Source organism: Xenia sp. Carnegie-2017, unplaced genomic scaffold, assembly GCF_021976095.1.
Source record: "Xenia sp. Carnegie-2017 unplaced genomic scaffold, XeniaSp_v1 HiC_scaffold_19, whole genome shotgun sequence".
Taxonomy (NCBI): Eukaryota; Metazoa; Cnidaria; class Anthozoa; order Malacalcyonacea; family Xeniidae; genus Xenia; species Xenia sp. Carnegie-2017.
Window position 1 is genome coordinate 540,296 of NW_025813481.1, and position 14,573 is coordinate 554,868.

Below are 14,573 nucleotides of genomic sequence, written 5' to 3' on the forward strand. Positions count from 1 at the left end.
GGTAAAGTTTAATCAAGAAAATCGAACAGTAGAAAGTGAACTAACTTAGTCACGATCAGAAATTGGCGTAAAGCGGTGAAGGCTATTTCAGATATGGTAGAGCACCTTGTGCCCAGGCCCTTTAGCTTTAACTTGTCTACTTAAAGCTATTAATAATTAATTTTCAGCATATTTACATATTACATCGCGCTTACTCTTTCGCAACATGGAAGATTATACTTTATCTGATTTACATAATCCAAAAATTGACAATATTGTCAACGAAGAAAATCCTTTTTTCGGTTATGTAAGTTCTTTGGAAAAAGCGCTTGAGCTCGTGAGGGATTTTGAAAACGCGACCACGACAAAATTCAGGCCCCGTCCACACGTATACGGATATTTTTGAAAACGGAGGTTTTTTCCTCCGTTTTGGCCTTGCGTCCACACGTAAACGGCGTTTTCGGTGACCATAAACGGAGGTTTTCGAATACGCTCTCCAGAGTGAAGACTTTTGAAAACGCCGGTTTTGTGTTTACGTGTGGACGGGCGAAAACGGAGGTTTTTGAAAACGATGACGTCAATAATGGAGCCCAGTCTCACGAATTTAGTCAAACGAGTACTTTTTAAAATGGCGGATCACAAGTGCATTGCTATTTTCTTTGGAATAATTTCAAATTCGATAGCATGCATTAACTTGCACGTTGCAATGATAAACTTTCATGGGCAATATTTAAGAAAGCGGATGAATATCATGAAGTTGCTTTCGGTGTCACAAGATGCCACAAAAGTTTTAAAACGAGTAAAGAAAAAAAAAGTTAGACCACGAAGATTTTGGACAAGGCCGGGACGAACAAGTGCTTGGTGGGACAACTTTGCCAGTGAAATAATCGTAGCAGAGGAATGGAGGGAGAACTTTAGGATGAGCAGAGAATCGATCAACTCTTTGGCGGAAGAATTAAGACCATACATCGAAGGGAAAAACACTATAATGAGGAAATCAGTCGACGTTGTGAAGCAAGTAGCCGTCACATTATATTATTTGAGCGACGAGGGTCGTATGCGGAAAACAGCTAACGCTTTTGGGCTTTCACGGCAATCTGTGTCAAAAATCGTCCGGAAAGTGTGTAAAGCCATAACAATTTATCTTGGTCCAAAATATATTAAACTTCCAAGGACTGAGGAAGAAGTAAATTGTCTGGTAAAAAAGTTCCATAGAGCGCACGGTTTCCCTCAATGTTTGGGAGCAATTGATGGAACCCACATAGAAATTAGGCAGCCTAATGCAAACTCAACAGATTACATCAATCGTAAGGGTCGTTATAGCCTTAATGTTGAAGCTGCTTGTGATTATAATTATTGTTTCATGGATGTTGTTGTCAAATGGCCCGGGAGTGTGCATGATGCTAGAGTATTTTAAAACTCTAGTCTAAATTCTTCCTTAAAGAGTGGAAAAATTCCACCGTGCAAACGTACAATCCTTCCTGATGAGGATCCTGTGCCTGTATTCATTCTGGGAGATCCTGCATATCCACTTATGCCGTATGTTATGAAGGAGTATTCAAATGGTGGGTCAACTGTGCAAGAACAATACTTCGGTTTGACCTTGTGCAAGGCTCGCATGGTAATTGAATGTCCATTTGGCCGCGTTAAAGCTAGATTTGGAGCTTTAAAGAGAGCAATGGATATAAATATGGATGAGCTACCATGTGTCATTTATGCATGTTTTGTGCTTCATAATTACTGTGAGATAAACAATGAAAAGATTGGAGAAGAAAAGGTTTCCTCTGCCATTGATTACGATAGAGAGTTTCAACCAGCTGTTGTTACTAACAATTTCACCACTGATTGCAATGAAAGTGAGGGTAAGAAAACAAGAAGGATTTTGACCAAGTACTTTGATCCTTGAGAATCTGATGTGTTTGAAAATATAGAACCTTTTGCACCAATACTTCTTGTAAATATACTTATAATAGATTGAACATGATAGCTTTTCCAAGATTGACCGTGACACAACATTGACATATTGATTTTTAATTTAATTATGTTGGAAAAGTATTATTTGAACATAATATTAATCTACTCAGGGGCGGATCCAGGATTTTTAATTCCTTAGTCGGAAGGGCGTGGTCGAACAAAATTTTAATAAATGGGCGTGGTCGCATTAGCTAAAAATTCTGCTAACGCAACATTGTTAATATGATGAATTATAAGGACTGTTTCACCCTATATCAGAGCTCATCAGCATGCCTAGGAAATGGCACCCTCACCACGTGAAAATGCAATTCCGACACGGACAGCCTCAACGTAATGAGAAGCCTTAAACAAAAAGAGAGCAGTCTGGTTTTAAGGCGCCAGATACTCGCCTTTCACACCTTTGCAACAAAGCAACAGGAGTTTGATTAGAAAAAGCGACAACGTGGGACATTTCAAAGATGTAAAATTGCTCAGTTTTCTACATCATCCCTGTAATTCTAATCCTTTAACCTCGCCCCAAGAATATGCACACACATAATCTGAATCTAATGGTTATTTTGCCGAGCTAAACAGAAAAGTAACACAAACCACCGCTAAAGAAAACGTCGAAACGCTGACCTAAACATTAAATTTCCATAAATTTTGACGATACTCCAAGCTCAAACGGATTTCTTTTATAAAAAGGTATTGTTTAGGAAAAGATATGCTATTGACTGGTGACACAGATAACTTATTAATTCCTTTGAGAGCATGACTCCAAATGTCAGTAACCCTGTTAATGATGAAGTTAAATATTTGGTCTTTCATAAGGTCAATTGTTCCTTCACAAGTATCACAATTAGACAAAGTTGTTGTTATTCCCAGATCAAAACGCATATGCATTAATTAAGACCTTACAAAAGGTGAATATTTCTTGTATGTTAGGTAACTTCATCAAAACGCGCATCATATATATTTTAAGATGTAGATGGTTAGTATAGTCCTTAGAAGGACTGTTGGTGTTGATGTTGACTGACGTTTCGACAACCTTAGTGGTGGTCATTTTAAAAGTCTAGTGACAGAAGATGTTGTATATTTGTACCATTTTCACAGAGATACAAAAGCAATTGTGCTGTGTATGACACACATAAATTGACGTTTTCAATGTTCTTTTAAAAAGTGCTACGAGAAAGAGATGAAATACTACATCCAATATTCCTAATTCAAACTTGAATAGACATATTAAAATGATGCAACACATCATACAAATAATTTCAAAATGGTTTCACGCAGGCTCAGAGGATTACCCATAGTGAAATTATTTAATATACAAAATTAAGGCTAAGTGACACGTTTGTCACTAAGATTTATGAGATATCATGACTATACAAAAAATTAGAAGCTCTTTCTTTCCTTCTCGTCAAAACTATAATGACCAAGCCTAAAGAGTCAAATTTTTACAATTTTTCAAGTGTGTAAGTTAAACAGACATTAATGTTTTTGTCGTTTCAACAGACAAAATAGATGTATTTTTCGTTATCACTTACCATAGCATTGAGATCACAACAATATTTTCATTGATTCAAATATAACCCTTGAATTAAACTCTAAAATGGTTGACTTAATTAGTTAACAGGTGCAAAGAGTGATAAGAAAGTTGCTTGCTGCCATTTTGAATGAGGATTCTAACGTTGACATCCTTCAAACTGTTGGCTACATAAGTATTCCTCAAAGAGAAACATGCAAAAATGTCAATACCATTATATAAAGAGTCTTGCTTGGACTCATTACCATTGTTAAGAAGAGTTCCATCACTGTTTCAACATGTTTATTTTCTTCTGTTATGCATTTTTATTAAGACCATTATGTGTCAAAGACCAGCTAGGGAAAATCCTACCACAGTTGCTTCAAATAGAGCAAGGATTGGTAAATTGTGGAATATTGAAGTATATCAAGTTAAATCCTGACTTATGGAGAGTGCTGTTTGTGTGTGGAAATATATTTCAAGTATCAGCTGATTATATATTGGATCAAATACAAGTGGATTTCAGTTCATCACAACTTGAAAAGGAGAAGGAATTCGACACTTTCAAATATTTTGCTGATGTATTGGAAGCAATTGACAGTGGAAGTAATTATGGTGAACTTGTTTTCAATTAAAAGGGTGGCATGTCAGTTATTACATGTTGTGGGGCAAAAATTAATATTGTGCGCTTTTAGGTGTGGAGAATTTGTGCATGTCAGACTTTTTCAAATGACTCACCTGATCACCTAGAGTTTCCACCCCTTGGTTTGCACAAAAAATTCAAGGCTCGATTGCTCAAATCATGGATGTGAGGAAAATTTCAAAAGAAGGCCAACTGTTTGTACCTGTGATCTATGCATCAATCTCCCAGTACATATGAATAATGAGGCAACAATGATAGATATACTGTTTTTAGCTGTTAAAGATTCTCATGGATTTGGTCAACAATAAAGAAAATTTAAAAGAATCTCTGGCAAGATACATACAACCCAAATTAGATGATTTCTAATGCAAATGTTATTGCTAAAGCTCTATTTTGTTTTATTATAATTTTCACATTAGTTTAGGAAGTCAGGAAATTTGATCTTGCTATTAAATTTGTTTTGTGTTCACTAACTGTCTTAACAAGATTTCTAAAGACATAAATAACGATGTATAATGCTCTGAATCTTACACAAGATGACTGAACGTCAAGGCTGGCTATATTGCTGGATATTTTTGAATGCATTGTTTAAGTCTGTAGGTTCAGTAAAGTTTGAAAAACAATGGCCAAGTCACAGATTCATATTTTTATTTCATCTTATTTGAGTTTATGCAATATCTTGTAAGCTTTTGAAATATTGAAAAAGATCAGAGTGTTTTTTTGCATTTATAGGATATTCTAAATTTTTTTGATTGCATTAAGAAATGAAAGTAATCTTCATAATCCTCTTCTTTATTATCATCTAACAAACATTGGGGCTCAACCTCATCTATTTTGTCTTGAGAAACAGAGACAAGAAAATCCAAACCACAAATATTCTCAGGAAGGTAGTACAATATATTAAGTACTACTGGTATTGTATCATGGCGAGAACGTCTAATGTAATGACTGTTCTCTAATCTGTTATCTAATTCATTCTGAATGACTTGAAAAAAGTAAAACCACAAGCAGCTCATCTGAGAGTTTTTCCCAAGTTGCAGATTCCCTGAATCAACCGTATCTTTAAACATATTGATCCACAAACTAGAGTGATTTCGTCTGAAGTATGACACCCATCCTTTGATATGTTGATTTTAAGGAAAAGAGCTGTATTGAAAAATGTTTGTATTTCCATGTGCATCTTCATCTAGGGCCTGAAATAACATTGCATGGTTGCAATGAAACATTTTCTGTCCGACAATCTGAGCGTACTATATCTAGAAACCCCTTGAATTCCGGAAAAAATATCAAGGTATAACTTTGCAGGAATCTTTGGGTTATTATTAGATTTTACAACTTCTAGCCAAACTATCCTTCTACTGTAGCCACAAATGCATGCATGTATTGGGAATACATAGGGCTTTATCTTGTTGTAACCTAAAATAGTTTTAAAACATCAGACAATATGATAATAGAAGTGAAAAGATTACCATTCATAATATTTACCATCTATGTGCAACACAAAATTTGGTCCGAGTGAATAATATGTCCTTCGCTTAAGTCGGCTTGCCCTTCTTTCTTGTACTTCAATGTGATCAATTTCTTTCATCATAGTTGAAACAACGTGTCAAGTGATCACTCAACCTCGAACGCATGCCAGATTGATCTATAACCCGCAATTGACCCAAGCTTCTTCAATCTCCTTCACAACAGCTCTTCGAGCTATTGCTAGTTGAATTGTCCCTCACGACGCCTTAGACCATTTTCTTTCATTTTTAATGTGCTCAATTTGATGACAATTCCACGATCTATACAAAGTAGATCTACAATGTTATTATATGTATAACCATGATAAAATATTCCTCAATTATGTTGTATGTGACATCATCGCCATTCAAAGCATTTAGTTTTGAGCTAATAGACTGACCACATTGGTGGCAGAAATTAGCTTCTTCAATTAAGGCTGTACCACAAGAAGCACAAAACATATTTCTACGGAAATAGAAAAAGCAAGCAAAATGAAGTCAATGCTTTGCCGCCATTGAAACTCAATTATATTTTTATAGCATAGTTTAGATCTAAGTAAGCTTGTGCGCGCGAGCTCATATCTGTTTAATAAAAATGCAGCAACGATGAATAAAAATGCAGCAAAAATGAATAAAAATTCAGCAACGTTTATGAAAATTGTGCATTCACTTCACGTAATATAATGTTTTAAAAAATATTTGTGTGTTTCAAAAATATTTGTATGTTGCACTTGTGGGCCACCGTACTTTTCAACTGCCCATGTGTTAATTTTCTTTATTTCTTGATAGTGTAACCAGAATACATAAAATCGACTTTAATATTGCAAATGAAAATGGGACGTACTCTTAATTCAGTTTTCAGATCTTCCAAAAATTTCCTCAGCTCCTTCGTTGTAAATTACAACACATTCCTTTGCCATATTGAAACAAGCTTGCGTTTCGCAAAAATTTGTTACTCTTTGAATTTATAAATCTGGCTCCGCAGGTTTACTAAGTCATAGTAATTGTAAATCTTGCAAAATTATTAACCACAGAAACTAAGACCCTTTTAATACATAAAGCTGTTTCCCGTACCAAATCATATCATGCAGATCTTCCGCTAGTATAATTTTAAAAATCAGTTGACCAAAACATCGTATCGCGTTAAATCCCTTCACATTTCGCTGAAAAATTTTACATTAGATTGAATCGCTTTTCTTCACATTGAATCATTTCACTTTATATTAAATCATTTATGTAATGATCTATGAAAATGGATAAAAAAAATGGATAATTTACTTGCAACAAAAAGCGCTATTGATGGTCTTGAAGAAAACCCGAACAACGTTATTCTAAACCTCACCAACCAAAATGTTTCCCCTGAGCAGATTGTAGTTTTGAAACTTGGTCCCCGAAATGGTTTTGCTACACGACCTAATGAACTTATAATGCTGTCATTTGCAGAATATATTTGGGACCATATTGCCAGACTGAACCAATTCAAAGATGGAAACTCTGTTAGAGATAAGTTAAAAAACTTATAATTTACGTATAATTACTTCGATTTGGATTTAGAAAAATTCCATATTGATAGCAAACGTATTCGTATACTCAAGAAACTCAATAGGAATTACGTCATTCTGAAACCTGACAAAGGTAATGGAGTTGTCTTGTTAAACCGCTCTGATTATGTAAACTCTCTTAATTCTCTGTTTGAAAATCCGGTGAATTTAAGCGTGTTTCAAGTGACCTTACTTCTTGTAGACTCTCCACTCTACAGGTCCTATCTATGCACACTTCTAAAACGAGGTGAGATCAATGAAATTGAACATACTTTCTTACGACCTACTCAAGCGCACTTTGCCAGAGCACATGTACTACCTAAAACGCACAAACAATTTGACACATTACCTAAGTTACGACCAATAATTGAGACCACAAACACACCATTCTACAACGTAGGCAAATTTATTGCAAACCTTTTGAATCAACTCACCCTAAATAAATTTTCATTACAAGACTCTTTCGATGCTGCTGATACTATAGACCCATTGCATGTGACCTCATGCAATCCCGTTGACGTATACATCTGGAGGACAAGCAAACGTCACATGTAAATAACAAAGCAATGTTATTGTTTAGGATGGTTATCTTTTGCGCAGTTTATGGCTGCTCTAAGCATGCTGATAGGGATAAGAAATTAAGTTTTTATCATATACCACCTGTGAAAACCAATGCGAGCAAAATATCGCAAGATTAACAAAAGGAACGTCGTTCTTTTTGGCTTCGAAGAATTCATCGGGCAGACATAGACGATTCTAAATGCACGTATTTACGAGTGTGTACCCTTCATTTTGTTACTGTTAAGCCAAGAGTTAAAAAAGCTTTGTTGTGTTCGTTTGTGTCATTTTATACCATTTGTTGTTTTGTTTACAATGACAGGGAGACCAACGGCTTTAACGGACCAAACTAATCCAGACTGGGCTCCATCTCAAAACCTTGGACATACATATGTCGAAAGAGTTGATGCCGATCGCTATGCTCGTATTTCGGAAAGAAATGAAAAACGAAAAGATGTGCTAAACATTAAGCTTGTTAAATGAAATTAGAATAATTTACAAATATACTTACTTGATAGTAATAGGCATGAGTTCTTTTAAGTTGTTTTGTGCCATCACTTTTTACTTCAATGCAAAACAACCTGTCATCTGTTGAAATTTCAACTGTCTCATCTTTATGGCGAAATGGACACTATCAAAACAAAATCAATAGGTGATGTAATTATTATGTTGACCTTTTCTCCATAAAACATAGACACAATAATAACAAACCTTTATTTCACAAATCCCAGTGCAAAACATTGACAAGAGACAAGTCCATCTGGAGAAGCACCAAGAAATCCATGGGTGAAATGAATCCAGAATCCACTGTTTGTTACTGAAATATTTTCATGGTTTGTGTTTAGCCATTTCCATTATTCGTCTCTTGCCACCTCTTTATGCTGGCAACCCCATCTTGTTGCTGCAGTTGAAAATTTCTTCAGTTTTGGATAGCAAGTGCTTGTGATCAGAATCTTGGAAGGTGATTCTCTGTTGGTGCGACTAGCTGCTTTGAACCTTGAAGCAGCCACTCTTCCAGCACGAAATCGAAACCAAAGACGAGAATTCGCTGATCTCTAGTTTTTTTTCTACAGCTTTTTGCTGCTAAACTGTAACATTAAAGCAGTCCAGTTTCAAGTCTGATAATTCCAGCAAAGTTTCAAGTGATTTGTTTAATAGTGTGGGATCATAAAGATCACTCATGACTGGTGGCAAGTCAGAGTTCAAGGCTTTAGGTACATAACAATCAGGATATGGATGTATTAAAGAAAATATTGCTGGTTTTGATGAGGAAGAACTAATAGTTTTAAAATATTCATCCAATTCTGACAATGATGGGGCAGGAACTGGATTTCTTTGCATTTTGCCTTCGCATTTCTTATTAAATTTACTAAAATTTATATTCTGTATTTGGCGTATGGCACAGCCTTGATAGCATTAGGAAGGACCCAGTATGCCTTCTTATCAGCAGCTTTCACCTATTCCTGCATTACAATCGCAGTGAGTTGTTAATACTTTGTCGTTCTTTCCGCAAACAACCCAAAGAGTAAGTAGCTTCTCCGACATTCTTTTAGAGTGATTAACCTGGTGTAGTAAAAAAAGAAGCAAGGCGTTCAGTCTCATTAGAGCACGAGTGCAGCCAATGTGCAATGTTTTTAGTGACGACTGAGAAGCATTTACCTTAGCAATAAGCAAGCAATGATCGCCATATTTTTTCACCAACACTTCACGCACCCATCCATTCACAAAATTTTGATAAGTATCAACACTCTTATAGTTTTTAACTGCTCTTTCGTGTACGGACTGACCGAAAATAATTAATACATGCCAACATAATGTAGCTGACAGCAGGCCACAGATCGATATCGTCGAGCCATTGATTTTTTGGTATTTCGTACGGATCATCTCCATTGCAAAGTCCTAATTTTATTTTGTAACGCGCTTTACTATCCTTACACTGAATATTTTCTATATATCCAGGCAAAAAAAAAACATTTTTTTGACCTAGAAAGCGCTGACTTTATGTTACTAGCCATATTAACATATAAAGCGTGCACATGAGCTTGTCCTCCAGATGCTCCCCCAGCAACAGTTGCTAAAGCGTGCGTGACGTCACTGCAACCATTAAATCTATACCTAAAGATCTATTTTCCCAAGGTTATAAGTTTGTCTCTTTTGATGTTGAATCTCTTTTCACCAACGTGCCTTTGCGTAAAACCATCAACATTGTACTAGATCGCATTTACAAAAGATATTATTAATACCACACTCCGAAAATCAACACTGAAAACAATTATTATTGATTCATGCACCAAAACTACATTTTCTTGCAACGGTATTCTTTATGGACAATTTGATGGTGTTTCCATGTGGTCTTCTCTCGGTCCCGTCTTAGCTAATATAATTCTCACTGAGTTTGAAAACATCATTGTCACTGATTTGATCAACTCAGGTATCCTTAAGTTTTACCGACGTTATGTTGATGATTAATTTAATAATTTTGATAAAAATCTTAAATTTACTTTTGATGATTATTCTGACTCACATGTCCACTTTAAAGACCTCAAAATAACCAATAATGACATTGATATATTCCGTAAAACAAATCATACTGGCAACAACATACACACATTTTTCAAGTTTCGAACCTTTCAACCTCAAAACTACTTGGATCAATTCCCTATATTTTCGTGCATTTAAGATTTGTTCTAACCAAACATTATTCAAAAAACAAATTTAAACATTCCAGTCTTTTATGTCATGGAATAGTTTACCTCTTACAGTCCGGAAATTCTTGATTCATAAACTCAAAACCAAAATCATAGCTAAAAATAACCCCTCTAAACAAAATACTGAGAATGACTTTCGTAAAATTTTCATTAGAATACCATATCTCTGCAAACAGGGTGAACGTTTGGTTTTCAATCTTCTTCGTAAAATTCGCCTTAGCTTAAAAATTCCCATTAAACCTATAGTTATATATCAAACAAAGACGACATCAATTTTCTGTCCCAAAAAGGACAAAATTCCGGAACTCTCTAAAGCCAATGTTGTATATGAGTTTAAATGTCCAGGTTGTGGTCATACATACATAGGCAAAACTGAACGAAACCTACACACAACACTAACCCAACACGCCACTGATGATGTCTTTGGACTAAAGACGAAATATTACACCATCTTTTGTTTTAAAACTCTTGTATTATCTTGAATATTAAGAGATGTCCGTTTTCGGAATTTGTTTTATTTTGTTTTAATTAAATCATTTGAAACTATGCTAATTCATTTCACATCTTGTTGAATCGTTTCTCAACAGCTCGCGCCAAGACTGCATAAATTACGTCATTGTAAAACATGTTAAGTCAATTCGCTATACATTAACGGATCGTTTCGAATTACGGCAAATCATTTCTAACAACGCTCAGTCGTTTGCAATGCCATTGAATTTTTGCAAAGCAAATCGAATCATTTCACATTCTCATGAATTATTTAGGATCACAACAAATCGTTTCAAAACGCAATCAATAAACGTGTTATATTATTGCAAAGCATGTTGAGTTATATCACATAGTTCAGTTAAATGAAAACTGAAGTTGTTGAATCATTGCAATATGAATCGAATCATTTCATGACAAGACGAATCATTTCTTAGCATGTCCAATCAATTCAGTAAACGACGTTCAATCATTTATAAAAACGATGAGTCGTTTGTGTTTGTGTTGAAACGTTTCACTTTACGTTGTTTCATTTTACATGCGCGGTCTTTTCGGTGGTAACGGCCGCCCATACCCAGGCCTCTGAAGTAAACTGTTGATTTCTTAATTATGAGATGTAAAAACACAACCTACTCTATCCCACTCCACAACAACTCAAAAATTGCTCCGATATCTTTTGCAGTTTTCATTCTGACAAAGAAAACTCTTCGTTTGAATAGAAACTTAATCATTAGAAAGCAATAAGATCGTATAATATGACTAGCATTAATGTATTAAATGTATTAAAGTAGTACAAGCTTTTTTGATTTTCCAGAAAAATGATCACGTGTTCTTCGTAAACAGATTGCTGATTGATCTAACCTGAATTTCCTCTTTATTTACTGATATGTTAATTTTAATTCAACTATCAAAAAGAACAAATAGTGAAAATGAAGCAATTCAGTAGTTGCAACCAGTACAATCAACACAATGCACATATAATTATTTGAGTGCTTTGTTCTTAAAAACACATTAGAAACTCCTGCAAATTAGGATAGTTATTTAGGTTATATAGATTGCAAATATTTATTAATTTCTGCTGCGAGGGCTTGGATTACACTCGAGTTTTAAGCTGTAGTTAATGTCCATTTAAAAATGATTCTAGTCGTTTTATTATAAAATGCACTGGCAGAATTTGACAAAACTCAGACCCATTGTACGAGCCATGACACCATTGTAAGACTCATAGACGATCAACAATTGTGTAAAATCCACAATCAACCAGTAAATCCCACAGCTTACCAACAGTGGAGTGATTCTCCGCTTCCCATCAAGATAGAACACTCTCAGCAGGATTCAAAGACGCTTTCTTGATTTTATCAACGTCATTCTTTTTCAAGTCTATGTAGTGGCGACTTGCTAGAATTTCCCAATATTCTACTATGAAAAAAATATTTACGTACAGGGTTATCTGAGGGCACTTGCATGACACAGTTTGCAATCGATATTGCCTTGAATAAGTATCAGAAATCTGAAATGATCTCAGATTTTTCAATAATAATTGTGATAGACTACATCATGCGTGTGTCAGTAGATTCTATCAATGAAAAGGGCCTGAAGTATCAGCCTAGAAAAAGCTCACGCTACCCTGCACTCCACATCACTGATGCAGATTTTGCTGATGACATTGTATTGCTGTCTGCCAATCTCCAAGGTGCCCAATCTCTCCTTTCTTCTCTTGAGTCAGCAGCCAACTGTGCAGGTCTTCATCTCAATGAAACCAAGACTGAATTTATGCCAGTTAACATCCGCAACAATAAGGAGATCAAAACACTGTCAGAAAATATTCTGAAATGTGTTGAAGACTACAAGTATCTAGGATCACACATAAAGAACTCATAGAAAGACTTAAACATCAGAAAAAGTATTGCATGGACTGCCTGCAACAAATTGGATAAGACCTGGAAATCCAACCTTGATCGGAAATTTAAAATCCAAATTTTTCGAGTTCTTGTTGAGCCCATCTTATTGTACGGTTCTGAGTCTTGGACCCTTTCAGCCAAACATCAGCAGCGTTTAGATGGATGTTATACACGTCTCATAAGAAGAGTTCTCAATCTCTCTTGGCAAAACCACCCAAACTTTAGAAAAATATAGGAAGACCTACCAAGAGTATCAAACTTAGTTTGTAAGAGACGTGTTCAGTTCGCAGGCTATTGTGCACATGCAACTGATGAACTAGTGTCATCATTTGTACTTTGGAGACACCCATCATCTGAGAATAGATTACGCAAGTTGACCTTTCCAGATAGGTTAAAGAGAGACACAACAATTTCTAAGGAAAATCTGGTAGCAGCTATGAAAGATAGAAAATACTGGAAAGATGTGGTGAGTTCAATCTCGGCTGAGGCCGCAAGATGATGATGATGAGATGAACTCACTAGATAAACGCTCTGTGACATCCTTACGAACGCCATAGCTCATATCCTCTAATTTTTTCTTGCCAAAACATTTCATAGGACCTGTGAGAAATCAACGGAAACCAAACATTTTGGATACTACACCAATTTCTTACAAAAATCCTTTATTTGCAACAAACTGTGCAAAATCTAAATTTAAGTTCCTTCAACGTAAAACCAGGTTCCTTTAACTAGACCATATTTTAGCTAAAATATAGACCAAATTTTAAAATTCACATTTATATATTCTTTTGTTAAATCATTAGTTCACAAATAGGTTGCATAACCGTGCTGCCAGCAGGGAAACTTTTCTCATCCAAAGACAACACCCCCAAAATTATTTTTCAGTTAAAGTTCTTAAAAAATCAGATTTTCTTTTCTTTCAACTTCTCCATAAAATCAGCACTATCACCCACGTCACATCTCTCCCTCAAGATTTTTGTTGCTATATTGGAGAGAACAACAGGGTCAAAGTGCTTAAGTTGCTGCATCAACTGGTTTTTTAGATCGTCAGGTATGTTCTTTATAACTCGCAGACCTTTACAAAAGATGGATATTTTATATAAAAATGCTTCAATAGCAATTTCATAGTCCCAGTCTGTCAACACCATTTATACAGATTCTTCAAGATAAAAACAAAGAAAGTGTTGTACATATTGTCAAATGCAAATGAGAACACCAAAAAGATGAGAAAAAAATTATTGTCCTGGCTTAATGGTCGGGAGGATGGCTTAGCAAACACAACCAAAGTAAGCTAAGTTTCACAAAGTTGGCTAAAGAATAGTAGTGCATTTGATGGTACTTGGAAATCGCTGCTGAATCGTTAATGTCGTCTTTCTATAATGTCGTTCATGTCGTCTTTTTCAGTCAATTGTCGCTCATGTCGTCTTGTTGAATTGCCATTAATATCGTCAGTTTGAAATGTCATTCATGTCGTATTTTTGAAATAACGCTTATTCTTTAAAATGTTAATATTTAGGTCATCTTCTTGAAGTGTCATTTATATCACAAATTAATCTTTAATTGAGAAAAATTACGCTGTGATGCATCAGCTAGTTTAATTATTTATTGAGAAAAATAAGGCAAACATGTTTTCGTTTCTCTGTTAAACTTACTTACCTTTTTTGTTTTTCCTTAAGCTTACGTCACGAGTTTCACCCATGGTGTTTTGTTGAAACTTATCAGGTAGCTTGACATTCAAATCCGTTTCTATTTCATAATCAAAACCTCCCTGTTT

General features: G+C 35.2%; 1 protein-coding gene across 1 annotated transcript; it reads left to right on the forward strand.

The window, feature by feature from the left end:
• Positions 1-730: 730 nt before the first annotated feature.
• On the forward strand, positions 731-4,092 carry LOC124438655 (putative nuclease HARBI1). The gene is made up of 3 exons (XM_046988833.1): positions 731-1,372; positions 1,424-1,841; positions 3,809-4,092. Exons 1-3 carry the CDS (start codon positions 731-733, stop codon positions 4,090-4,092), a joined length of 1,344 nt encoding a protein of 447 aa, XP_046844789.1.
• Positions 4,093-14,573: the final 10,481 nt, after the last annotated feature.